Source organism: Cynocephalus volans, chromosome 12 (assembly GCF_027409185.1).
Source record: "Cynocephalus volans isolate mCynVol1 chromosome 12, mCynVol1.pri, whole genome shotgun sequence".
NCBI lineage: Eukaryota > Metazoa > Chordata > Mammalia > Dermoptera > Cynocephalidae > Cynocephalus > Cynocephalus volans.
In genome coordinates this window covers 73,041,718-73,067,463 of record NC_084471.1, presented here as the reverse complement: position 1 = coordinate 73,067,463, position 25,746 = coordinate 73,041,718, and the positions used below count along the sequence as shown (strand labels likewise).

Here is a 25,746-nt window from a genome sequence, read left to right as displayed (position 1 = left end):
TTACACAAACGAAATTCAGGAAAAGGTGGGGAGCAACAACCACACTACACACACACACACACACACACACACACACACACACACACACACACACATCTATGATAACAGGGAGGAAAACACACACACACACACACACACACACACACACATCTATGATAACAGGGAGGAAAGTTGGGTATGTGGGAGGTGATGCTGATTGGTAGGTGCATGAGATGCTGTGAGTCTAGGGAGGTCCTCTTCTGATTGCTTCACTTTTCTCAGAGAAGTAGGAAATAAAATCATTTATTGAGAGTGAAGATGGGGATGAAGTTTTGGGGTTTAAGAAGAGAGAAGGTCAGGGCTGGCCTGTGGCTCACTTGGGAGAGTGTAGTGCTGATAACACCAAGGCCACGGGTTCAGATCCCTATATAGGGATGGCCAGTTAGCTCACTGGGGAGAGCGTGGTGCTGACAAGACCAAGTCAACGGTTAAGATCCCCTTACCGGTCATCTTTAGAAAAAAAGAGAGAGAGAGAGAGAAGGTGTGAAATAGTTGTTTAAGAGAGTAGGAGAATGAATAAACTTGAATATTCTATTAGGGGCCAAGTTGTGGTTCCTGGTCATAAATTTAAAGTGCAATTTGACAGGAGGGTGTAGTTTTTCTCCAGCCCTGTTTAGATTCACAGGTGCAGGGTTAGCAACAGCAGGGAGTCATGACCGCCCCAAGGCTGAAAGGGCAAGAGGTGAGATTGATTCCAAGAACCCTGTGGAGGTGCAGCTGTAGGAGAAAGGTCTCCCATTCAGAGCTGTGGCCTTAGAGAAATTCAGCCACTGCCAGCTGCGGCCCAGTGGGATCTATACCCCTCCATCTCTTTCTCCTGCCGTCCTCTCTCCTGCCAGTGCCTCTCGTTGGCTGAACCCAACAGGGAGCTACAGAGTAAGGGAGGCTTGTTGAAGCTTTTATGAAAGACAGCCTCCTAGGGCACAGAGCAGAGTGGAGAAGGACAGAGAATGGATCTGGAAGAGAAAACAGAGAAGAGTATTCAGCCTGACCACAGTTGTGCTTTTGCCGGATGAGTACAATGAAGTGTCAGAGGGGCCAGGGGGGTCCAGTGAGTATGCCAGGGAGTGCTAGAGAGATTGTCTGTGGACTTTAACCTGGGTCAAGAGGTAAGAGAGGACATCAAGGGCATGAGAGACGGTGAGAATGCAGAGGAATCACCATCTGGTGAGAGTGAAAGATAGTTGGCACTCGGGTGACAGAGGGAGCAAGCTACACAGGTAGGAGTGGTGGTCAGAAGGTGAGATGACAGCAGAGTTGTTGTTTTTGGTGATGACAAGACCTAGGTATTACGATGTGTGTGAGTAGCTGGGGTAGAGTTTAGGGCAAAGTCATTGAAGGGAAGGAAGTCAAGGAACTAAGAAGCCAAACCCAGGAGCTGATGGTAGAGTGGTGGCCATTGAGCTCAGGAGTTACTTTCAGACAACCACTTAGTGTTATCAGATCTTGGCATTTCTCTGCTTGCTTGCTGCCTCAATTGGTGGCACTGGCTTTTGCCTCAGCCTTGTTTCCTAAATTCCAGCCAGTACCCTACTTAGGGTCCCTCCTAGGACTGGAGACTTGCCCTGAAGTCCACTGTGGTGGACTGTGAGCCCACTGTCTTTGGAGAAGTTTCCTGGCCAGTGCTTATGGTCAATCATCCTGACCTAAGAATCACTTCTGTTTCTCTGTTGCAGTGTCACCACTAGGAGGAACCTGGTTCTTTGCCTTTAAACTTTGTAGCTTTGAGAGCTGGCTGATCACCACTGAAGCTGATCACCACTCCCTCTGGGCCTCCCCCAGCTCCCCATACCTTCAGAGTCAGCCTTGGCAGGCAGATGGATTCCCCCAGGAGCCTATTCTCATGCCAAATCTCTCTCTCACGATCTGTTCGTGCTGCTGAGGCCATTATGCCTTGAATCAGAGGACCAAGTTATAAAAATGCTATTGAAGGGAGGGTCTGTAAAATGACACAGTGAAAGTGGCAGGTATAGTCATTTAGCAGTCTTTTCAACTACATTGTGTGAATGTAAAGTAATCATGTCAAACTTCAAATCCTGCATCCCTAGAGTTTCTTCTCCTAAATATGTGTATTTTTTATTGATTATGCATATTCATGGGGCACAGAGCTGACCGTCAGTACCTATGCCCAAGTAACGATCAGATCAATACCATCAGCGTGCACACTACCACAAATTGCAATTATGCCCTGTGTCCCCCACCCATCCGCTCCCCCTCTCCCTCACCCCCCACCCCCAGCAACCCTACATCTGTTCTCTCCCTCTGCAAGTCCAGCCCATCACTGTGGACTTTCTTTCCTTCCTTCTTTCTCTCTTAGCTCCCACTTTATGAGTGAGGACATGTGGTATTTTTCCCTCTGTGCCTGGCTTATTTCACTTAACATAATTTTCCCCAGGCTCATCTATGTTGCTGCAAATGGAGGACTTTCATTCTTTTTTACAGGTGAGTAGAATCCATAGTGTATATATACCACATTTTCCTTATCCAGTCATCCGTCGATGGACATTTAGGTTGTCTCATACATATTCATAAAATACCTTTTAGGTTCATAGGTAAAAATCTAAGCACTTTGTTCAACTTTCTGGCAAGGGAAAATCATAGGAGTTATACATGAAGCATATGATATAAAGCAGAAATGGCTTTCCAAACTTATTATAAGTTGTTAGAGCTAGAATCATAGTAAATTTTAAAGGAAAAAGGAATATCAGTGATAATTTGACAATGCTGGGAATGAGATGCTTCTTCTACCTGGAATAATAAGATAAAGGATCTAGAGTCTGCTAGTAACCAGTCAGAAATGGAGATAGAGGAAAATATTCAGTTTATAATTGTGACAAAAACCATAAAATTCTTAGGAATAAATTTTAAAAGGAATGTGTATTAGTCTCTTTCTGTTGCTTATAACAAAATACCTGGAACTGGGTAATTTATAAGAAAATGAAATTTATTGCTTACAGTTTCTGAGTCTGGGAAGTCCAAAGTCTAGGGAACAAATGTGGTGAAGGCCTAAGTGGTGGCAACAGTGACCCAGGGAGGAGTCTCACATGGTAGAAACCGGTGGAGTAGAGAGAGACTGTCCTCTCATGTGCTTTCCTTTTAAAGCCCTCAGAACCACACACCTGACCACCATTTTTAGTCCATCACTATGGCATGGTCCTACAATCTAATCACCTCTTCAAAGCCCCAACTTCCAATTACCAAAATAGGACTTCCCACCCTCAACAGTTAAAATGGGGATTATGTTTTGGGGGGATATTCAACCCACGGTAGAAGGTATAGGACCTATATGAACAGACTGTAAAATCTTTCTGAAAGATATAAAATAAGATCTACATAAATTGAGAGACACACCATGTTTTGGATGGGTGAAAGGCTCAATATAAGAAAAATTTCTATTCTTCCCAAATAAGTAAGATTAATATACATCCTTTCCTACCTGAATCCTAATAGTCTTTTAAAACCTGGGCAAAATTATTTTAGCATTGTGATAGAAAATTAATTATGTAAAAGTGACCAATAATTTTTTTAAAAGAAGTGTTGAGAGGAATTTGCCTTACCAATTATTGAGACGTAATATAAAATGACTGGAATCCAGATGGTTTTAGCATAGGACTAGAAAAATTGATAGGAAGGGTAGAATAGAAAACCAAAAAATAATCAAAATATACTTGAGAATCTAATAAATAAATGGGCAAAGTGTAGTTTATATAATAAGTGGTGCTCACTTAGTTATCCATCCATCTATAAGAAAAGTTATGCCTGCACCTCACATGCATACACAAATATACTTCAGAAGGATTGAAGACCTTACATTTTATAAATAAAATAATAAACTCAGATAAAATTTTTGGATAATATTTTTACTAGCTGATGCTAGAAGAGAATTTCTTTATAAAGACTAGAAATCAAAAGCAAACCATAAAGTAAAAGTAGATATATCTGACTACATGAAAATGGAAAATAAAAGGATGCAAAAGACATTACAAAGTCCAAAAACAAATATGATAGACTGGGAAAAAATATTTTGCAGCACAAGCAATAAACAGTGTTTCTTTGCTCCTCTTATACAAATCGATAAGGAAAAGACAATCCTACTGAACCATGGATAAATAATATGAACAGGTATTTCATAGGCAAGGAAATGAAAATTGCCAGTAAACATATTTTAAAAATCCATATAATTAATATTTCGGAAATTTTAAATAAAATAAAAACAAAATTCCCCTTTTTCGGTCATCAATAGGCAAAACCTAGAAAGTATCACTGCATTCAGTTGTGAATGTACAGAAAAAGGGATAGATATATTTTATTTGTGGGTGTGTGGATTATTACTAATAGCTTAGAAAGTAATTTGATAATTTCCATTAAAATTAAATAAGTAAAGACCTTTTGGCCCAATAATCTCACTTTTGGGATTTAATCCTAGAGAAATAAAGTACCAATTTACAAGGACCAATGGTGAGGGATATTTATTATAGTACTGTGTGTACTGGTAAAAACTATAAAAATATATGTCTGTAGACAGGGGAAAGACTGAAAAAAATTTTATCCCTGGCTTATCCATACCAGACAATGCTATGTAAGTATTCGTAGATTTTCTAAAGTTAAATCTATAGGTACTCTTTTGGAGGGCTATCCAAGATCTATTGTTAAGTGGGGGGAAAAATAGATAATTTAGCTAGGGCTTACAACATGGTGTATACTATTCTAAGTTGCGGTTGTTGTTGTAATTAAGTCATTTAATCCTCACAGCAATTCTATAGAAAGCTTCTGTATTGCTTCCATTTATAAAGGCAAAAACAGGCATCAAGATACCGAGGAACATCGTCTGAGGCTGCAGATCCAATACATTTGAATCCAGACAGTCTGACTTCAGAATCCATCTGTGTAACCTCCGTGCTGAATGTCATATTTCTGATATTTCGTATCAGTCCAGTATTCTAAAAACAAACAAACAAAGCCAGCCCTACATTTATGTATATCTTTATGAATACAGGGGAAAAAAGATGTTAATTTCGATTACTTTGGGGGTAGGATTATCAGAAAGAAGATTATTAACCATTTCTTAATACATTTCTGTAGAGTTTGACTTGTTGAAAAGAGGAGCCTATAATTTTTAAAACACCTATAAAGAAAAATATTTAAACACTAAATTAAAAAATTATAAAGGGGGAGAAAAACAAATCTGGGAGCATGCTGTTGAATTCTGTGTCTAATTATTGCACTTTAAAGAGGAAAAGTGACTGAGTGTAAACTCTTTCAGTTATTTATTCATTCATTCAACAAATATTTATTAAACACCTACCATGTTCCAGGTGCTGGGGACACAGCAGTGAATGAAATAGACACAGACCCTGCCTTCATGGACTTTACATTCTAGGTAGAGATAGACCATAAACAAATAAATAAGCAAACTAAAGCATTTCTGATGAAGACAAAGGCTGGCTAGAAACAAAATGAGATAAGGAATATAAGGATTGAGGTATGAGTGGGATGGGTGATCAGGGGACATTTGAGAAGAGACCTGAAGGTAGTGAGATAACCATCATGTGGATAAGCCATGTTGACAAAGGTGGGAAGAGTGTGACGGCAGAGGGAGCAGCAAGTGCAAAGGTTCTGAGGTCAGAGTACTCTCAGGATGTTTAAGGAACAAGAAGGCCAGTTTGGGGTGGGAGTGGTGGGAAGGAAGAGATCATGGGAAGACCATGTAGAGAAAGACTTAGTTTTTTCTCTGAGTGACATGGGAAGTCATTGGAGAATTTTGAACGATGACATGATATGCCTTACTAACGTGCTACTTGAAGAATAGATATAATTGGTCATTTCACATCTGAAGGTCATACAGTGTTTGCCATTCTTTCCACACGGCACATACAGACATTGCAGTGAGTGTCCCCTTGAGAGCATTATTTGAAAAGACGATGTGACCTGGAAGAGTTTCCAGAGAAGTCTGAGGAGGCAACCATGTGGGATTCCTGAGAACAGTTTGAAAATCCTGCCCTAGGTCCCAGTTGAATAGACCTGCAGACAATGTGCTGTTCTATGTGGTTTGTTATACTGTTACGTCATTCAGCGAAGGAGCCTTGGAAGACTGATAAGGACATTTTATTCCAAAACAGGCAATTTTATTTGTTTGATTTTGAGCAAGGGGAAGAATGTCCATAGGATTTAGCTAAGGCTTGCTCCTCCCCATCGCCATAAAAAACAAAACAAAAACAAATGAACAAAAACCAGACAAAAAACCAAACCAGGATTTTGATTTGTCAAGAAGGCTCAGAACTACGGAGAGAGAGTGATCATTTCAAATATAACCCTATAGATATTGTGGGGTGAGGCAAATTCAGTGTATCAGGTTGGGTTTCCAAGAAGCAAATCCCAGGACAGAATTTATGTGAAAGTGATTTATCAGGAAATGTTCCTGAGAATTCACAGAGGGTCAGGGAAGGAGCCAAGAACAGAAGGGGGCAGTACCGAGCAAAGCCCAAAAGGAAACTGGCTTCATTCTATAGGGGAGCTGTGCAGACCCAAAAGCACACGTCCATGCTGTCCTCATCAGGGACAAGGTGGCTGCGCCATGTGCACGTCGCACCTGTCAGTCATTGGTTGAGTCAGGGGGAAAACGCTAAATAAATGCCCAGGCATATAGATCACAGAGTAGCAGCCACCAAACTCTGTAAGGGAAGAGATCCAGGAATAAGGACATCGTTTGACTGTCAAAGGGGTCTTTGAAAACTCTAAATGGAAAGTAGAGCTAGCTCTTTTCCTGCATGCTGTTCCAAACCATCAGAATTCCACAGGAAAAGAAACCTTTACCTCAAATATAAACTTTGATGTTGGAAAAGTAAAAGCAAGCTACTTCCCCAGGCAGAAAAGACTGCTTCTAAACTACTTAGAAGAGTCAGACGTTCAAAAGGTAGGGAATGTACATATGTACTCTCTCTGATGCCCAATTTCCAAGTGCTAAGTTATTCATACAGATCTAATTTGCTTCCAATGTGCCTGACTGAAGAAAAAGTCACCAACTAGTGGTTAGGGGCCAATCCTACTCTCAGAATGTCTTGTTTGGCCTTTATAATGTTTTTAAAAATTGAAGTTGCAATATCTGTCTTCATATAAGATATATTTTGTCCACCAAGAATGTACCAAAAAATCTCTGTGTCCAAGATGTCCATATGACGAATGAAAGGCTGAGAATCAAAGATAAAAAATAACAGTGTACTAGAGTCACTTTTAAACAAGGAAAAGTAAATCAATTGGACCCTCTTAAATTCTAAATAGGAGACAAGCAGACAGGCATCACTCCGAGGGAGGTATGCAACGAAAACATTTCTGTGGTTTAATATGACTGCCCCAAGCCAAATATTCCTTGGTGTGCTGAACCAAAGACTGTTGGAAGGGTCCCAGCAGATTTCCAGAGGCACCAGGAAGCTTCCTGGGAGGATAATAACGTCTCCTACCCAATTCCTTCCCTTTTGAGTTTTACTATTTTTAAGACAGTCTTGAAAGGAACAGGAAACAGTCCTAAGAGTTCCAAAGGGGAACTCACCATGAGGACATCAGGAGTAGAAATCTGGAGTCTTCATGTAAGATATATTTTGTCCACCAAGAATGTATCAAGACTGTAGGGGGAAAGAGAGTGGGTTGGCTGTAACTCAGTGTGCAGCTGTGAATGGAAGCCTCCTGATAGCCAGCCTCCTAGATAGCCCTGAGGGCATGAATTGGGAGTGAGCTGGTGGCAAACTGAAAAGCTGCTCTTTGCTTGGGTTGATAGCACTGAGTGGATTGAGGTCATTCTTCCTCAATTGCTTCAGCTCTCAGAGTTGTGGACTTGGTGCGAGTGCAGTGACAGACGCAGACGTTGCACACCGTGCAGGGCCAGTATTCAACAGTGACACCATGTGGCAGCCACAGAAGTGACTGAGGTGGAAAGAAGCCTGCTGTGAAAGGCGAAATCTGCCAGTTCTCTCTTTGCCTGGAGTTTGGAAGCAGATTCCTTTCGAGTCAAATGTCTATAGGGTTCTTGGCCAATCTGGAGATGGGAAAGAAAGAGATGTTGGGCATTGTGGTTATTTGGCCAGGGGGATACTTTGAGTAATCTGAACCTTAGACTTAAGAGACAGGTCCCACCAACTGCAACATGTATGTGGCAAATGTTAGTTTTGTCTTGTATTTGAATTTTCAGATTTTTTGCACTTTAGTATTTTTGTATGTCATGTAGAGTTTATGAGTATTTATTCATCAATTACTTCCTAAGTTGTTCCTGTGTTTTGCACCAAGAAAGGCCATCCCCACTCCAAGGTGTATAGATATGAGATATAGATATACAGATAGTACAAAAAGATTGTGAAAGACTTTGAAATGGGCAAAAAAGATTACCAGCTGATGTTTCAGTGCAGTACTGCATCACCCTTCGAGGTTATCTGCTAGGATACCTATGATATAATGGATGCCTATGATAGAATGGGTAACCATTAGTCACTGTAGTAAATTAACTACAGCCTTTCAGTCTCATTATCAAATAGGTTTCTGCTTCCTGAAGCTTGGCCGAAGCTTTGCTTGCTATTAACTATCGGCTAGAAGCGGGTTCTTTAGCAAAGAAAGACAGCCTCAAAGTCTCATAGAAAAGGACTATGCCAAGCACTTTAAACTATGAAAACTTCATAGAAGAGACTCTTGGGCACGAGCTTCTCAGTTGATATTAGACAACTTTCAGGCTGTACCTTTGGGGTGAGTGTATAGGATTCTTTTTAATCCAGAAGCAGACAGCTTTGTGAAAGCAGAATGCTAATCCAAGATTCAGCAGAACGAAATTATAAAGGACAGAATGAGCTCATGAGGAAAATTTTACTGTGGTTGTGGCGATGCTGTTTTAATGATTTATTTTCTGGATATATATAAGGAAGCCATTTCTCTTTCTTCTTAAGCTATCTTTAATCTACAACAATTGAGTAGACTCTGCTTTTGTAAAGTGAAATTAAACAATTTTTTCTCCTTCTCACTGGACTCTCCCCTGCCCCTGGATTTAAAAACTGAGTTCCCTTTTTCACAGTAATGTAATTATTTGCATAGGTTTGAGATAGGAGGTGCTCAGTCTCCCTGGGTTCAGGTTTCAGGCCACTCCCCTCAGTCTCAAAGCACTCCCCTAGGACTCAAGCCTCTCCTCTGAGTGCCCTAACTACTGCTGCTTGTTGCACCTATTTTTGGTACAAGCAAGTGGAGATTGAGACCATGAAGGCAGACTGTGTAATCTTGGTGGCTGAACACGCTCAGTAGAAAGGAGTTTATCCAATGAATGACCTTCCACTGGAGGTGCTAGAGAGTTCCTAGCGTATTCTAAGTGTATTTGGTGCATGTGATGGAATTTGAACAAAGAGCATGCTCCAAAGAGAACAACAGAGCATGTGCAAGGTTATGTTACATAACCTGTTACATAACTGGGAACCACTCCCTTCATTGGATATTCATTAGATAGCATGAATATGTATAGATAGCCAACTACAAAAACATGGGAAGAAGGGGGGCTGCTACTCACTCTCTCTGGAGCCACCCGCACTTTGCCTGTGAGGTGTGTGTTTCTCACTTTTTGTGTTAAACTTGCCTTTGGCAGGCTGCTGTTCACTCTGGAACCAGTCTGCTCTGTCTGTAAAGGGTGCATTTCTTACTTTTGTTTTAAACTTGCTATGGCCTCTGTGTTGTCTCTGGAGCTAGGCTGCACTTTCCCTGTGAAGTCTGTATTTCTTATTCCTTACGTTAAACCTGTTTTCATTTCCTGCTGTTGCTCTTTTGAATTTTTTCCTGTAGCAGAGGCAACAACCTGGTAGAGGATGGGGTAGGTTGAGCTCGGTCATTGGGCCTCTTCAGACCCTCTCCTCTGGTATCAGTTTCAGTGAAAATCTCTTCCTTTCCCAGAATATAATTGGACAAAGTTGATCATGTAACCAATTGATTGTGCAACCGATTGGCCTTACTTGGAATGTCATATTTGAGAATGGTGGTCTTTTATCAGATATGTCAAACAACTCTAAGGACCAAAGGTTGATTTTACGTATGGAGCCAATGCCTACAAAACCCTCCCAGGAACACTGGCCTAGTACCAACCTGATAGGTTTATAACCTATAGCCTAGTGCCAAAACTGGCCTATAGAGTCTCAACTTAAAGGTGGTTAAAAAAAAAAAAAAAAAGGGCACTTCCTGGCAGCCTAGGAACTTTAGCAAATTTTTGGAAACTCAAGTACAGAGGAATTCACTCGTATTTACAGATAGTACAGGTGTAATATGGTGGAATTTCTTGGGCTTGCTTTCCTACTCTTGAGCTAGCAAATAATAGAGACTTCTGAAAGTGCAATTCTGTGCCTCCAGTAGCTGTTCAGTATTGCATAGCTCTAGATTTGCTGAGCAAACTCAAGGAAGACTATATGGTTAATGAATACTGTTACTTCACCCATGAAAAATAATCAGACCAAACCTAATGAGACCAGTCTTTTATATGACCAAGAATAACTTTGAGATTTTTATGGCTACAAAAGGGGAAGTTGTTAAAAAATATTGGAAGGACTCTGAAAAGAGCAAAAATGATTACCAGTTGTGCTTTTGATAGAATATTAGGTGTCCTTCTGGGTTATCTGTTTCTATATGAATTTTGTCTTTTTTTTTTTTTTGGTCTTTGAACTATTTTATAACCTTGTAAACTTTAGCAAACTGAAAAGAGATGGAAATGGTTACTGTCCAGAGATACAAATGAATTGCCTGCTTGAGATGCAATTCATTTCCCCGTCAACATGGCCAGTTTTGCACCTATTAGCAAATTCATTTCAGCATTCCTGATTGCTTATGTATGTGTCTGTTCTTTGAATTCTCCTGTGAGCCATTTATTAAACATCTTGTTTCTTCATTAAGTAAAAATTTTGACACATGATTACTTTATATGAGTCATAGTTTTGCACTTGTAAAAAATATTTACACGTGTGTTGCTTAAAGTCTTTAATATATTTGATATATTTAATATATTTGAGTTCTCTTTAGATATAAAGGGTAATCTAGAGATCTAGCTTTACTTTCTTCAAAAATTAGCCATGTTTTTTCACTATTTGTATTAAGTAATCTTTATTTTCCCCACTGAGTTAAAAGGTTACCTTTCTGGGTATTATTTGGGCCATTTATGTGTTCCCTATTATTATCTATTTTATTTCCACACCAGTACAAATCTGTTTTAATTGCTATAGCTTTATAATACGTTTTGATAATTTGGCAGGTTATTTTGATGTTGTATTGACCCTCTGAAGAAGAGGAAATTGTCCTAACAATTTGGATTAGTCTAAAATTTAAACTAATGTAAGATAAAAAAAAAACTGGTTTATAAAAATTGGCCCGATTATTTGGGACTTCACATTTTCCAGACTATCCTAACCAGGCAGAACACAATTATAAATCTAGAAGGTAGGCAAACAGGGCCTCTGAATTGCAAAGATATAACTACACCCATTGTTTATTCCATAGGGGAGGCAGAGAATAACCTTTACTTGACAATTATGTGCAAAATAGGACAGAATAGAAGGGTATTGGCAGACACTGATGGGGTGATTGCGGAAAGAACTACCAAAAGCACTGCAGGACCAGTCCTTTTGATAAATCTGCTCATATTCTCAATTGCCTTTTTGAATGTATGAACTTTTACCATTGCTTGGGTTTGAAAGTGTTAATTACTCACTCATACCCTTTGTCCTTGGGGTTTTGATCAATTAAGAACTAGACACAGGAGGCATGTGAGGACAAAAACATCAGCTTCATTCTTAATGAAGCTAAATTGTAGTACGTGGCTTGGATTTCTGTGCCAAAGTTTCTACCTTGAGATCCACATGTGTGTCAATGTGGCCGTGCAGAAGGGGCTGTTGTCACTACACCAGTCTAGGGAGAATCAAGGTGGGCCTTCCGCCTCATCACACCAAGGCCAAGGCTATTTCTGAGCTAACCCTGTCCACAAGGAGAATTTGGATATCAGACCCTGGCCATCTTGCTGGTCTGATAAAAATATCCTAAGATCATGGGGAGGAGTAGGTGATGGATAAAGAAAAAGCAAGGCTGCAGCACTTTCTCTCCAATAGTTCCTGGGGAAGTGGAAGTGTTGATAGAATTTCCTATTTTAACGGTGGCTGCAATATAGGTGGAGGAAGACTAGAGTCCCTCCTACAACACAGGACAGAAATTGAAGTCATAAAAATGAACCTAACATTATGTTCAACCTACTCAGATTATGAAGAATGGAGAAGTATATAATATGCTTCATTCAGACTAGACAGATTTCTATCAGGAATATGTTTTCTTTCTTTCTTTTTTTTTTTTTTTCTAAGTTTGGGAGCTCAAATATGACCTTCCATGATCTAGACCACCAACAAATGTGTACAAATCTTTCTCCAGCGATCCTGAATAGTGTGTATGGTATTCAGCTGCCCCACTCTAGTATTGCACCCCAAAAGAACGAACACAAGATTTGTAAATAATTTCAGTTCTCATTTTTAATGTTAAAAACTATGTTAACAGAGCAGTTATAGAACAGAACTTCTTACATTTCTTTATTTACACCACATCCTGAAAAAAACCCAACTCTATTTGATTAACTATGAATAGCAGTTTTGTGACTTGTGATTCACTGAAATCACTCATCTGAAATTCATTTACAAGGTTTTTACATGAATAAAACAGTGGTGTGCTACATATACTGGACTCAGATGACATCCAAAATACACTGGACTCCAGAGAGTGGATTACGTACCAATGATTAAGATTCCAGTGATTGGGGGAAAGTTATGAGAGTCCAGGTTGATGTCAATGCTAAATAAAAGGCAAACATGCAAGACTTTCAAAAGCATGATAAAATAGTGGTTCTTTGTTTTCTTTCCTTCAACTTTGTGCTCATAGTTAACATTCAGGTTTTTCTCCCCTCAGAGATACCAGACTTTGGAAAACACATCCCTTCAATTGTGAATAGAACATTCTCCTCCCCAAACTCTGTTTTCGTAAATACTGGTGTCAATGTTAACACTGAAAAAGCATTATGGAGAAACAGTTTGACATTTTCGGTATCTCTGTTTCTATGTGATGATGATTTGGGTCTAAATATTTCTTATTTGTAGCTCAGAGGACTATCTTTTAAATAATTGATCTTAATACTTGTACCAGCATAAGAATCAATGTAACTATTTCTCAGACATTTCTTTTTCTAAACAATTAAGTAAGGTTTTAGGTTTCAAGTTTATATTGAAAGAACTATGTTAACTGGGAGGAAATGTAAGTTTTTCTAATCCCCGAACAAAACCACTAATATCTATGAAAACATTTATTCTTTATATGCAGATACTAAAGCCTTCTATTTCAGTGTGGATCAACAACTGCAAAAATATACAGCCCCCTATTTATTTACAATATATTTATATACAAATGAAGTGTTTCCTACAATAAGTCTCAGATGCATAGATTCTTCCTTTAAAACACAAATTTGAGCCTGTATACGGACAAGTCCAGTTTCACAAACCCTTCCTCAGAGAAAACCCCGAAGAAGGAAAAAGTCTGTGCCTTGTCAATTTTGCATGTTTTTCAAGTACTTTCCCTTTTAGATTTAGTTGTTAGCCACCCCACCCCTAATTTGTACCTGAAAGCTTAATAGCATAAATAATTCACTGTATTTTTTATGAAGTATGTCCTGTTGCTAAAGGATTCTTAGATCTGCCATCCTTAAGGAAAACCATTTATTAGTATTGCTAAATCATATAGTCTGTATCTTCTCTGTTTTGAAAGTGGCTACATGTTTACTGTGAACTTGAATGGGGGAATTGTATTCTTAAAGCTTATGTCCTTTCTAAGCCTCAAGCTATTTAACCTGATAAACTGAGCTGAGACTTAAAGTTTTGCTCTAAGGCGTAAAATCAAATATCTGATCCTATCACCAACCTCCTCCCCACTCCAGCTAATGTCTCCTAAATGTGCTGTCCAACATTATGCCCCACTGAAATGGAACCAAGCTCTGCGTTCTTTTTGGAGCAGTCTGTACTCCTTAAGCAGAACAGACCCTTCAGTAGACAATTCATTCTGAAAGGTGAAAGGGGGACAGGAATGATCCCCACATGATGAACACAAACGCTCTGGTGAACTTACTTCTGACATGAATTTAGTATTTCCTCTATGGTGGCATTTACAAAGAGTATTTTCTTTTAATTTCCCTCAAGGAAAAAAGAAAAAGAAAGAAAGAAAGGAGAGAAAAAAGAAAAAGCCTCACTTTCATGTCTTCACAGCTTTAAAAAATGTAATATGGTCATGCCTCAACCCAAGGAAACCCCCAAGCACAGGCAGCCCTCTTTCAGTATCTCCAGTGGGAGAGGGGACAACTGGGTGGCAGCACAGGATTCCGTTTCTGCACAGTCCCCTGCTGCCAAGGCTCTTTCCTCCCCTCCCTAAGTCCTGGTTCCCATTTTTTGCCTCACAAGTCCCAGGAGCCATCTTCTGAGGTAGGACTAATGGGGAGAAAAAGGCTTAGAGTGGCTCCAAGCTGAAGGGCTCGCTGAAACGCATATTGCTGGACCCCCTCCACCCCGAGAGTTTCTGGTTTCACTGTGTCTGGAGTGGGACCTGAGAATTTGTGATTCTAACAAGTTCCCAGGTGATGCTGACGCTGCTGGTCTGGGGACCGCACTTTGAGAACCACTGCCTTAGAGGCTTGAGTCCAACTCCAGAAAGAAGTCAGTCCTGGGGTAACTCTGAGGTGTCCTCTGAAATGCTGAGGAATCTTACCACAGACCTTCATCCTCCCCAGCCCTGCCACCATCACCCATGCGTGTCTTTCTTTTCTCAACAGAGTCTGTAAATGTAGAAGAGGAAAGTGGGTAAAGCGCTTCTTTGCCCCCATCTGGTTAAAGCGTGGTCACTAGCACTGACAGGTGCTGTGCGCTGGCCTCAACAACCGGCATACGGGACAAGCTGTGCAGCAACAGCCTTTTCTGTAGCAGGCAGGGAAGGAGACAAACTACAGGAGCAAAAAGTCATATGAACAGAAACAGGCAGGCCAAGCCCGAGACCTCCAGGGAGAAGAAAAGGTGCCAGCTGGGGACTGTCCCTGAAGTCTACAACCCACAAGAAGCCACCCTCACCCTCCTTCAGCCTCCTCCTATCACCAGGCTGTCTGGTGGCCCTAAACTTACTTCTCCCCATCTTTGCTGGAGACCCTGCTTTAGGTCACTCTGGTCACCTCTGACTGGTTGGTGACCCTAGGCCCGCTGTCCAGCATGTGGTATGTGGCTCGGATGGACAGTCCAGATTCTACTAACAACAGGCAATACGTATTCTTGGCAACTTTGAACAAATACCCCCTAGAAACAATACTATATTTGGTGGTTAGATTCTTTAGCCATCTTATTACATGATTCTATTTCAGTTAAACTATAGGTTTGATAATCTTTCCTAGCTGGCGTGGGGGCCTAACCACCATATATAATCTGGTTTCTAAAAGAAAATACATTCCAGGTTGCAAACAACCAACTTATATAGTTTTGAAATATGATCTCCTTCTAAACTGGGGACGCCAGTGCCTTAAAAGAGTAGATTTCCTTTCTGTGCATGTTTTACTACTCCTACTTCTAATAAGTAACATTAAGTTAATTAGGGATTTACAGTACTCTGTGTTACAACAACTAGAGAACAGTTCTAAATCCAAAGTATGAATCCGGCACTATTCACTAGTGCAGAGATCCTATCTACCAAAGGCAAACGTGCTGCTGTCATGGCTAAGGTATAGTATTCTTTAGTCTACTAATTTAGCAGAAAAACTTCTATAGCACTTGACTGTGCTGTTTATATTCTACCTAACATCTGTGACACATGTGTTTTTGGCTACCAGTTCACTATTCTGAACAAGAATAAAAGCAGTACACTTTACAGCTATTTCCACACAAATGATGTAATTCATCAGTGATATTTGACAAATTACAGTAGGGTCTATAATATTCAGTCAACAGCAAATTTAGATAAACATACAAAGAAGGTTTTAAAAATATGTGGTATTACAGACATCAACAATTTGCCTCCTCTGAATAAATATATTTTAAATAATAATTTAAAAATTTCTCGTACTGACAAATAAAATCCAGAGAAAATATCACGACACATCCCAGAGTTCATGATGATTTTCTAAATTGATTTTGCAAATGTAAAATAAATTGTTATAAAGTAATGAAGAAAATTGAAAGCAGCATAACACAGCTTGCAACCTAAATTGTGCATTTTTTTAACGTGGGGCCACCCCACTACCTGGCTATTTCATTGCTTGGTGTTCTTGACAAACCCCCAAAGGCTGACTGAATCTTGTTTTGCTCAATTTCTATCATTGCTTGTATAATATGGAAAACACTTCTGAGAAGGACAGAGATGGCTATGGATTTTACTAGGTTAGGTTATTCATATCTAGGTCAGGTCTTCATTTCTAAATACCTGAATTCAGACCTAATGTAATTCTGTAGCATTATATTAAAAGCTATGATGATGCAATGTAGGAAATAACTTTTATTCTCCCCCAAGAGGATCATGACAGGTGCTTCAATACCTGCCTTATCTATGGGACATTAGTCTGTAAAGGGAGGGGACAGTTCCGTGTTACTCTCGGTGAGAATAAAGGCCTTTGGGGATTCGAGTCAGGAAGGAACAGAGCTAAGTGCCTGGAAACCCTGCCAGCCGTCTGTGGCTAGATTCTACTTATCTTCGGATAAGAAATCTCTGCTTGGTGAACTTACGCGTGTGAAAAATCCAACCAGAATGTAGATGAAACACAAGTCCTGTTTCAAGAGACCAGCTCACGGAGCACTCACATTTCTTACTGTCCGTAAGATATGGACAATCCAGTCACAGGCGATGGCCCAGCTTAGGGGAATGTGGTCCTGGGTTTCCTTGGTGTCCCCATTCCTTTCCCAGCTACTTTGTCCCAAACTCTTCTTTTTCAGTCTCTTTGTAGTTTCCTTCTGCTCCCTTTAGCAGAGGGACTGGAGTGAGAGTACAAGGCGACTCTGTCCTTCTGTGTGGATCATGTAGGGACGGGCAGAATGGCCCACCCCCTGGTTAGGGAAAAGAAGAGGAGGCGGCACAGATACTGAGGCCCCCTTCTCTCTCCCGTCTGGGGGAAGGAAGATAACACTGTGATTTCATCAGAGGTTCGTCACAAAGACTATCTCTGGATGGAGTTAATGGAGAAGAAACAGAAATGAGGCTTATTTAAGGTACAAAAATCTTGTATTTGGAATAACCTAAATGTATAGATATAAAACAAGTCTTTTAAAGAGTCCCATAAAGTACTCAATATAAAACAGGAATTACTTATCCTAGATCATCCTTGGCTAGATACACATTATTCTCTGTGCAAAAAGCTGGTGGACATGAGTAAAAGCTGCTGGGCTTAGAATTTAATAACACGTTTTCCCCCCTTCAACAATACAGGTGTTGTGTTGAAGGTTATCTGCATCAGAGAAATATTTTCTTAGGTGTTTTGCACAATCTTTTAGCAGAAGGTGCCATGGGTCTCCCCCAGCAGAAGTTGACTCAGACTAGAGTAACTTGGACACAAGTTGCCAAGAGGGAAATAAAACTTCATTTGCTAGATTACCCAAAATATGTAGTTTAATACATTTACCAAGGTAAGAATCATCCCCACCTCCTTCCCTGCTGAAAACACTCACCAGAGAATGTCTCTGCACGGGAATGGGATGTAGTACCAGCTGGGCCACTGGATTGCCCGAGCTCGGCTGCCAGGTGATCAGAGCTGCCTCAAATATTGGGCATGCTCTGATCCAGCAGTGGCACCTGCCCTATGACTCATATGATTATCCCTATGTGCTCTGTTAACCAAAATAAGCAAATTATTTACGAAACCATTTTTTTTTCTGTAAAGCAAAATAAATATATACAATTCGAGATTCTTTTCTCATCTAAAAAGGTACAGATAATGTGAACTGAACATCAGTAGGAAAATTATTTCAGAATCCAGATGTATAATAAATTAACATGACAAATGATCATGTTTTCAAAGTTCTAAGAGACTCTGAAGCCACAAAACAAAGAGTGAAAAATTACTGATTGTGAAGAGTACTGGGAATTACAATTATGTGAAATTTGAAAAAAAAAAAAAAAAAAAAAAATCCACAATCCCTAAATTGATCCCAAATCTTGAAAGAACATGAACCATTATAGAGACAGGTCTCTGTTTTGCAACCAAAGTGTCATTCCATTTTAAGTGTCTTGTAAGTTTCTGTTTGCTTCTGTAAACTTGCAAAGGAAGTGATGGGGGGGCGGGGGTTGCTGATGAATGTGACTTGACTGAGCAGCAGACCAGAATGTTTCCTCTTCTTGGCTGGTCTCAGTGGCCTTCGTCACTGCTCGATGAACAGGCCCAGTCATAGATGACCAAGGGAATGCTGACCAAAGAGAACAACACCCCCAGACCCAAGAAAAGGGCAGCCTGGGGCAACAAAAAAAGGCATGTGTTATTTTCAGCGCAACCGACATTTTCCACACCCACATGGGAAAAAAACGGAAATGTTTTCCCCTCTCCCTTTGCATCCTCTGGTATTTGGAGTTTATTACAACCACTGCTGAACTGTGAGAATCTTTCTAAAATTGTGTGAATCTGATTTTGCAAGGATGAAAAAATAAGAAAAACAAGCTAAGCAGAGCCATCCTCTACATTCTGTTCTTTGACATCACGGTCACCTCAAGTGTATCCCTTCTACACATGACCGGGTATCCTTACAGCTTCTCTCAAACTAAGATCCCAACTAAATTAAAAAAAAAAAAAAAAAAGGACTTGGAGAATATCCAGGTCATTTCATCATTTGTTACCTACCAACCTAGGTTATAGCTGGTAGGCAAACATTTCCATTTGAAAAAGGGGGAAAAAGATATGCAAAAGCAAAGAAGATCTGATCAAGTGAAATAGGAATCAGGCGTCAAAAACTAAGTTATCTGAAGGGTTGATGAAGGCCGATATGGACAGATTGCTAAATCCTGAATCTGGAGAACATGAGATTATAAATCGCTTGGCCTTGGGAATGTCCAGCGAGAGCTTTGCAGGGAGAAGGATGAAGTATCATGAGAGCCAAGGGGACTGGACTGGACCCCGGAGTGGGAGACAGAGCTGAGGGAAGGACTGGGGGCAAAGGGCAGGGCTGAGTCAGCTGCCCGTGGGCGCACCTTCATGGGTCCAGTCTAACTTCCAGTGGATCCTACACGGACAGAGCCTTTGTCTAATGCTATTTGGTAGACTCTGCTACCAGTTTTATTATGGGAGCAGGGTTGGAGAGGCCCAGAGAATTCAGGGGCAACAGGCCTATACCATTTTCAGATTTAATCTGAGTAATTTTGTTGCTGTGCCAGAGTGACTGCTCCTTCCTCTCTGTCCTGGTGAAGGCCCTATGGGTAAGGCTTAGAAGAATTTGGGATTTATGGCTTCGTGGGTAATCCTGTTGGGGAACTAGATGCTCCACCAGCCTCAATGCTGCTTCTCCTAAGTGCACAGGGATGATCCCTCCTGCCTCGTTTCTCATCTGGCTCTGTCAGCTCAGGTGCCGTGTGCAGTTGCAGTGCTTACACTATCTGGGAGGGTAGCCCTCTGCGAGGCCAAGCAAAATGGTGCTCCAGAAGGTACTCAGGTAGCAGCCACTTCACCCCTGCTTCCCTCACTGTCTCCAAGTGCACCACCTGCAAGATGCCCTTGAACTTCATCAGACCTGGAAACAAGAATTCTCATATAGAAAAATGGTTTTTGAATCCAGGTCTGTTGCTCCAAAGCATTTCTGTCAAACCATAAAAATATTTGTTAAGCTAAAAGACATTTTAATGAAAGCATTGCATGTTCTCTGGATTGCAGGAAGGAGTTACATCATGAGAAATCATACAGATAGAGTGGACTGCATAAAATCTTTGAGATCCTCTTTACTTTGTATCTTGCTCAAGACAAGGCATCACCCTAAAGAGACACAGGAGGATAAACGTCCATTCTCCCAGCTGGCCATGCCCTGGATCAGAACAAAAGCTAAGGCACAGTAAGAGTAAAACTGGAAAAGATATTTTGAGGGAATGGAGAAGATTCTGATGTGATATTTTAAATCTCCCAAATGGGAAAACTACAGAGCTGCTGCCTCCTTTCAAGGCAACTGAAAGTAGTATTAGATGGTAGAGAGATGGACTATTTATTTGGTCAATTTGAATGGAAAACTAATCAGAAAAATTAGAGTGCCTGTCAAGAGACATACCCAAATTCTTTGAGTTCCTTTATCTCCATCCTGGTTTGTGATTTTTAAATAAAGAGACGAAGGAAGAATGAAAATAAGCATATTAGCAGATGTAACTCCTGTAAAAAAGAAAAAAAAGTTTAGGGTTGTTAATGTGAAATTTTAAATAGCTGTTGCAGAATTGTTGACAAGTGCAAAGCGATAAAGCCATACCTACGACTCCAAAAATATCCTTCATGGAGGGTATGAAGATCACCAACAAGTTGATGATAACCAAGAGGATGAAGGTAACCAAGACATGACGACATAAATTAAACTTTGTTTTCTTAGCCAGTTCAAATAAAGATGAACGAACCTGCAGGAAAAGAAAACAAGGATTCTGTAAGAGCCTATAGCATGCCAACCTTCACATTTCTAAGCAGAGTAACTGACTTACTGGTGCACAGGAATCTGTGAAATGTTTTGTAATGCCTAGTGAGTTTATAGATAGCTGAACAGTGTGGGAAGTAAGGGGGCTTAACCTAAGATGGAAAGTGTTTTTATTTATGAATAAATAGTAGGAGTTTTCTTCTGGGTAGGGTACTTTCTGTATTTGTTTTATCTATGACTTGAGTGTTCTCTTCCAGTCTTTCTACCTTCTCCTGGCATGTATGACTGAGATTCAAACATTCTATCTACATTTCTCTGCAAAGGAGAGGGAAAGAGTAATTAGAATTAAGATTCATTCCATCAGAGGCTACACTAACTCGCTGATGCCACTTGCATCCCAAAGAGCCTGAACCCAGTCCTCAGGTCCTTCCTGATGCAGTTTCAGTGACCCAGGAGAGTCACCTGTGGCAGACTTTCTCTGGAGCGGGCTCTAAAGAAACGTGCTTTCCTTCTGGAGGCAGAAGGAAAGGTGAGACCTCAGCTTTTCTCAGATCGCACTGAAGCCTTTTACTCACCGTGAAAAATAACACTGGCACTGTGAGGATGACAGCGACAATGACAGCCAGCCGCACTGTCAGGATGAGAATGTCATCTTTACTCTGGTACTTGTGAAGGAGGTCTGACTGCACATTTTCTAAATCAAGGGAAAAGTAAGAGGGTTTTGAAAGGAGACAGAGTACATCACTGAATGACAGTTTTTCTGAACAACAAAGAATTTGTAAACACAAGGGCAAGGAAAGCCATGTTTTGAAGTGTCTATTAAAACAATTTACAAAGTTGAAAAGAAAAATCCCGTGTGAGACATGCTCCACTGTGTGTATGTCACTTTAGCTAAAAGGAATTTAAAGTAATTACTAGAAGTCACATGGAGTAGGAATGCCTCATTTATTCTAAATTAAACCTAGGAGTACATTGGAATTAAAAGGTTGAAGAGAGGCACAAAGCCCCTCTAAATCTAGACGCGTGGGGGAAAGCCACGCCACACTGTCACAGTCTTGCTGGGGGACTGCGGGCCACATGGAACTTCTCAAGTCTCCTCTTATAACTCAGCTTCCAGTGGCCGTGCAGCAGAGGCGCTCAGCGAACTTAACCACCATCAGAAAATAATTCTTTCCTTCCAGGTATGCTTTTCTTATTTTTTTAAAAAAAAAAAAAGTGTTTATGTACCACTTTGAACCTTTTCTCAAAACTTCTGAAAGTGGTATTTCAAAGACTACCAATGGTAGAATGGCAGTCACCGAGAACATGAAAAGGCTCACTCTAGATGAGAAATCATCTCCCTTAAGTCTCCTTTCAGGGCTTCTCTCTGCACCAGTCTCAAGGCTCTGGTCGTGGAATTCAAATTATAATCTGTACCATAGAGCTTGGTCTCAGTTTCTGGAAGAGGACCATAAATTATAAGGAAAAATCTCACTAGCTCTAATTTCCTTGATTCAAAATTCATAACCACTTAAAAATAGCTGAGCCTTTTTCTTTAACCCAAGAGTATAAAAAGGTTTGGTATTCTATGTGGGAAAAAAAAATATGTTTACAAAGAAAAATCATAGCTTGTTCAATTAATATTAAGTTCTCTCCCTCTCCCTCCCTTCACCCAACCCCAGCCCTGAAACCGCAGGAAGCTTAGAAACACCATTTTTATGCAAAAACGAAATGTGGTATTAATGGATTCATTAGCCATTGCTCTTCTTTATTGCTTGTGAGGATGATAATAATACAACTGTATAATCAGAGTAGCCTTTCTCTCTGGGCTGAATTAACAATCTTTAAATGTGCTTAAATTTTGAGACATTTGTGTTTGTGAAAAAAAAAATGCCCCAAAGAAGGATTATTTAATAGAGAAAATTTGAAATATATGTATTTAAATTAGGTCCCAAATTGTAATGATGACGAAAGATGTTAAATAAAGCTGCAGGATAATTTGAACAGGAGAGGATGAAGTAGCAAAAGCAGGTAAACTATTCATACAGGGTCAGCAGAAGTTAAATAAAACCTTGTTCGCTTTTTCTGGTTTTATACCTTTTAACTTTCTATGTCATTCCTTCGAATCTTTGCAAGTCTCCAGCTTCTGGGGAACAATTAGGAGTTTTGTTTTTAATTAATGCACAATGTCATGAGTGCAGCACTCTGCTGTTTCTCACTTTTAATATCTGTCTCTGTCTCTCTTTTCTATTAATGGAATCTGACCCAATTTGCAGTGTCAATTAGGAAAGACTTCTCTGATGTAGTTTTAAACGTTCCTCAGTAAAGGTAGAACACTTCTAAAATGCAATTTCCTTTAAGAACACTATTAGGAGAAAAACAAGACCGTATATTGTTTATTCTATTTTGCAGTCTTCATAAACGTATAAAGAATCCATCACCATTTGCTTTAAGTAGAAGGAAAACCCAGCAAAACCAATGGACAGCCATGTTGCTTTCTTTGGCTTCCGTGTTAAGCGTTATTTAGATATTGATTTTTACTAGTTTATTTAAAAATACTTATATTTATGTACCATCAGAAATTACTTACCATAGAATGTCAAATAGCCAAAAATGGCAGTCAAGAAGTACATAACAAACATGGCAAAAAAGGAGATATTTGAAACCATCTGCATTTTTTTCTGGGATCGGCTAAAAACAAAGATAAAGGAATGTGAAACATTAAAAATCACATCACTGAACTGAAGCACCAGTGTTAACACTGAAGAATATTAACTTAACTTTCCTTCTGTCAGGTTAGGGCAGATCTGACCAGCTAAAATGACCCCCAGCAACTACGCTAGTTTCGAGTAACTTCTCCCGAATGGGTACTGTGAGGGAAAGGGCCATGAAACTACACTCCTTGAGTGTTCTTCCCCATTCTTTGAAAGAATATCAAGTTCTCATCTGAGGGGCAGACAGTATTTTTTAATATTTGTCTTTGATATGATCTCCACACTGACTGTGCACAGGAATAAAAGCAGAAAAAATTCACAGGCTGCTCTTCCAGACCCAGAGATTAGTGGCAGAGCTGGAACTTGCACTCTAGGGTTCTGTCTCTAATGCTGCTATTTAGGTTCTTGGGTTTCCCTTTGAGTGGCCCCAGGGACAAACCTGGATGTCGGTATGTCTCCAGACCTGTAAGTACCCAAGAGATCATACTGTAGTGATAAAGGGCTCTATCTCTTAGGTCAAGTTTACTCTAAGGTTGGGATGACCCTTTAAGTTTCTTTAACTGCTCACACAATTAATGTACAAGACTTGTACTCAATAACAGAACACAGAGAGTCACAACATCTGGTTGTGTCATAACAGGTAACCTGGGATGTCACGGGATCACAGAGAACAAAAAAAATTGAGAAGTACACACTTGAGAAAATGACAAACTAAAAGCTGGGTTATTAAATTTAAAAGATGCCTTTTAATATAAATATAAATAAATGTAGGATCATAAAGTGGGAATGATGTATATGTAGACAGATGTACATATTCCAAAATTTAGCCATGTATCAATCAAATATGAAAGAGGAAGAATCATCAGTGAATTCAACGCTAGGTGACATCAACTTTATTTTTGTTTCAAAATGGAAATAATAGCTATATTGCGTATCTTTTCTGAACTTAAGACTATGCCATGATGACTATTTTTATATAGAATAAGTCCGATACCTGAAACTTTAAAACTCCTTGAAGAAAGCATAGGGGAAACACTCCAGGATGTAGGGCTGGGCAAAGACTTTATGAATAAGACCCCAAAAGCACAGACAACAAAAGAAAAAATAAACAAATGGGATTATATCAAACTAAAAACCTTCTGCACAGCAAAGATAACAATCAACAGAGTGAAAAGACAACCTACAGAATGGGAGAAAATGTTTGTAGACTATACATCTGACAAGAGATTAATATCCAGAATATACAAGGAACTCAGTAAAAAAACCCAAATAATCTGATTAAAAAATGGGCAAAGGAGCTGAACAGACATCTCTCAAAGGACACAAATGGCCAACAGGTATATGAAAGAATGCTCAACATCACTAATCATCAGGGAAATGCAAATCAAAACCCCTCTGAGATAGAATCTCACCCCAGTAAGACCAGCTATGATCAAAAAGACAAAGAATAACAAATGCTAGCGAGGACATAGAGAAAGAGAAGCCCTTCTGCACTGTTGGTGATACTGTAAATTAGTGTGGACATTCTGGAGAACAGCATGGAGGTTTCTTAAACAACTACAGATAGAACTACCATATGATCCAGCAGTCCCACTACTGAGTATACACCCAAAGGAATGGAAATCACCATGTTGAAGGGACACCTGCAGTCCCATGTTTACTGCAACTCTATTTACCATAGCCAGGCTATGGAACCAACATAAATGTCATCAACGGATGACTGAATAAGGACAATGTGCTGTATATACACCATGGAATACTACTCAGCCCTAAAAAGAATGAAATTCTGCCATTTGCAGCAACATGGATGAGCCTGGAGAAAATTAAGTGAAAGAACCCAGGCACAGAAAGAGAAATACCACATGTCCTCACTAGTAAGTGGGAGCTGAGTTAATAAATAAACAAATAAACAATAAAGAAAGAGAGAGAGAGAGAGAAACAAACAGCAATCACAATAATACACTGAAGTTTTAGGAGAGAACACAACTGTGGTTACTAGATGTGGAAAGGGGGAAGAGAAGGGGGAAGAGGAGGGAGTTAATGAGAAATTAACGAGAAATTGGTTAAGGGACACGAAGAATGATTACATATTGTAATGATGAATAAGCTAACTATCCTGATTTGACCATCATATATTGCACACAAATATTGATAGTCAACTTTGAACCCCACAAATATGTATAAACAATTATGCTTCAATAAAAGAAAAAAGTCTGACAAAGAGTAGACTAAAAAGAGGACACAAGGAAATTTACAAGTAGACGTTCAGTTTTCTCTAAAACAACCATCAAAATAAATCCATAGAATTAACTTAATAGCTTAAAATGAACAACAATATTCTTTTTTCAAAGTTTGTGATCTTAACATTAATTTCTTATTATTTGATT

The 25,746-nt window shown here is 39.7% G+C and overlaps 1 protein-coding gene across 3 annotated transcripts in view; it reads right to left on the bottom strand.

The window, feature by feature from the left end:
- Positions 1–12,602: 12,602 nt before the first annotated feature.
- SLC38A1 (solute carrier family 38 member 1) overlaps positions 12,603–25,746 on the bottom strand; it is a 59,946-nt gene continuing 46,802 nt past the window's right edge. For 2 of the 3 annotated variants that reach the window (XM_063075092.1, XM_063075091.1), the window contains 5 exons: positions 23,236–23,336; positions 21,242–21,360; positions 20,511–20,652; positions 20,319–20,416; positions 12,603–18,526 (listed from right to left, as the gene is read on the bottom strand). In XM_063075092.1, coding sequence (XP_062931162.1) covers positions 18,425–18,526; positions 20,319–20,416; positions 20,511–20,652; positions 21,242–21,360; positions 23,236–23,336 — 562 coding nt within the window. In that variant the 3' untranslated portion in view covers positions 12,603–18,424. Of the gene's footprint in view, positions 18,527–19,665; positions 19,794–20,318; positions 20,417–20,510; positions 20,653–21,241; positions 21,361–23,235; positions 23,337–25,746 lie in introns of those variants that run through there. The other variant, XM_063075093.1, reaches the window with a different exon arrangement.